At 32.4% G+C, this 1,375-nt stretch overlaps 1 protein-coding gene across 1 annotated transcript in view; it reads right to left on the reverse strand.

Moving 5' to 3' along the window:
- Positions 1-312: 312 nt before the first annotated feature.
- LOC104084271 (RB1-inducible coiled-coil protein 1-like) overlaps positions 313-1,375 on the reverse strand; it is a gene marked incomplete at its 5' end in the record, with an annotated part of 17,590 nt that continues 16,527 nt past the window's right edge. The window contains one exon of the mRNA XM_009588027.1: positions 313-1,165. Coding sequence (XP_009586322.1) covers positions 1,088-1,165 — 78 coding nt within the window. The remainder of the gene's footprint in view (positions 1,166-1,375) is intronic.

Genomic DNA, 1,375 nt, shown 5'->3' on the forward strand with positions numbered 1-1,375 from the left:
ATTTTTTATCGTTACAAGGTAATGCTTATAATTCCTGAATGTTGTTGAATATTAATGCCTCTTGTAGAAAAAACTTAGGTATTTCTAGGTAATGAAACTGCTGGAGGAATCAGAGAGAAGCTGCAACAGATTAACATGAAATAAATATTATACATAGTATTTAAAAGGCACACAAATACTTCAAACACATACAGTTTCAAATCTTTATTGTTTTAAAATTCTACATGTCTTTTACAATTACAATAATTTGTTACTTAAATGACTCTTGTATGGTTAATGTACAATGAGTTTTTTCCTGAAACTCAACCATGAAATACAATTTCATCAATATGATTTTTCTAAATAGATTAATACAAGATTTCTGTTTTGCTGGGAAGAACAAGTGCTTCACTTTGAACAAACGGCACAGGTGTCTTCCCTTCAGAATCTGTGTGATCAATCCATCGAAAGTGCTTTTGAAGATTGCAGATCTAACTGTGACTGATTTTCAAAATCAGTCTATCAAATTACAAGGTTTTTTTTAACATTAAAGAGCATTTTCATGTAATGAAACAAGTTGCAGTAGTTATTTTTATTCATCTACTGAGGCAAACTCATGTTGAAGAAAAATTATATGATTATCTGCATGCAATGAACACTCCTCTTTAAATAGTTGATGAATTTTACACATATAAAGAATCTGTTAAAGAGTGCAAGTATTTTGATAATGATTTCACAAAAGGACGTATGCTGGTAATAATGGTAACTAACATTTAACATCTAAATACAAGCTAATGTATATTTAACAGGCAATTAACATGGCTAACAAACCATGTTTCATGTGGTTGCCCTTTGAGAAAATGAACTCATTTGGTCCACACTCCTAAAGTTATCTGAGTAAAAAAACTGGAACAGTTAGGGCCAGAGTTTTTGATGAAATTCTTGTTTCTAAAATGTGACCTGTTAAAAAGTAAAAGCAGTACATCAATGACGTATCTTGTCACATGACCTCAGTATAAAAAGATGGCCTGCTATTTGGAGCGATGAATGAGCACTGAAGGACAAGTCAAAAAAGAATGGAGACAGAATGAACTAAAATTTTGTTGTGTTATACTTTCTTGTTCCATGGTACTGCTTTCACTCTGTAGAATTTTGTACCCAAAGGAACTTTAAATCTGTTTTGTGCCTAAAAAAAAAAAAAAATTACATTAGAAATGTGGGATTATTCCTCTGATTTTTGTATTTTTAAGCTGAAACTGATTCCCACCTCTCAGCATTTACAAGACCCTTTGGAGTCTGGCAAGGTTCTGGGCAGTATGGACACAACTACTGAAGCTACTGCTCACTTACTCTTTTCGCTAGTTCCCCTTCTTTTGCTATTCACTGACTAAAAACC

This window comes from Fulmarus glacialis, unplaced genomic scaffold, assembly GCF_000690835.1.
Source record: "Fulmarus glacialis isolate BGI_N327 unplaced genomic scaffold, ASM69083v1 scaffold15181, whole genome shotgun sequence".
Classification (NCBI taxonomy): domain Eukaryota; kingdom Metazoa; phylum Chordata; class Aves; order Procellariiformes; family Procellariidae; genus Fulmarus; species Fulmarus glacialis.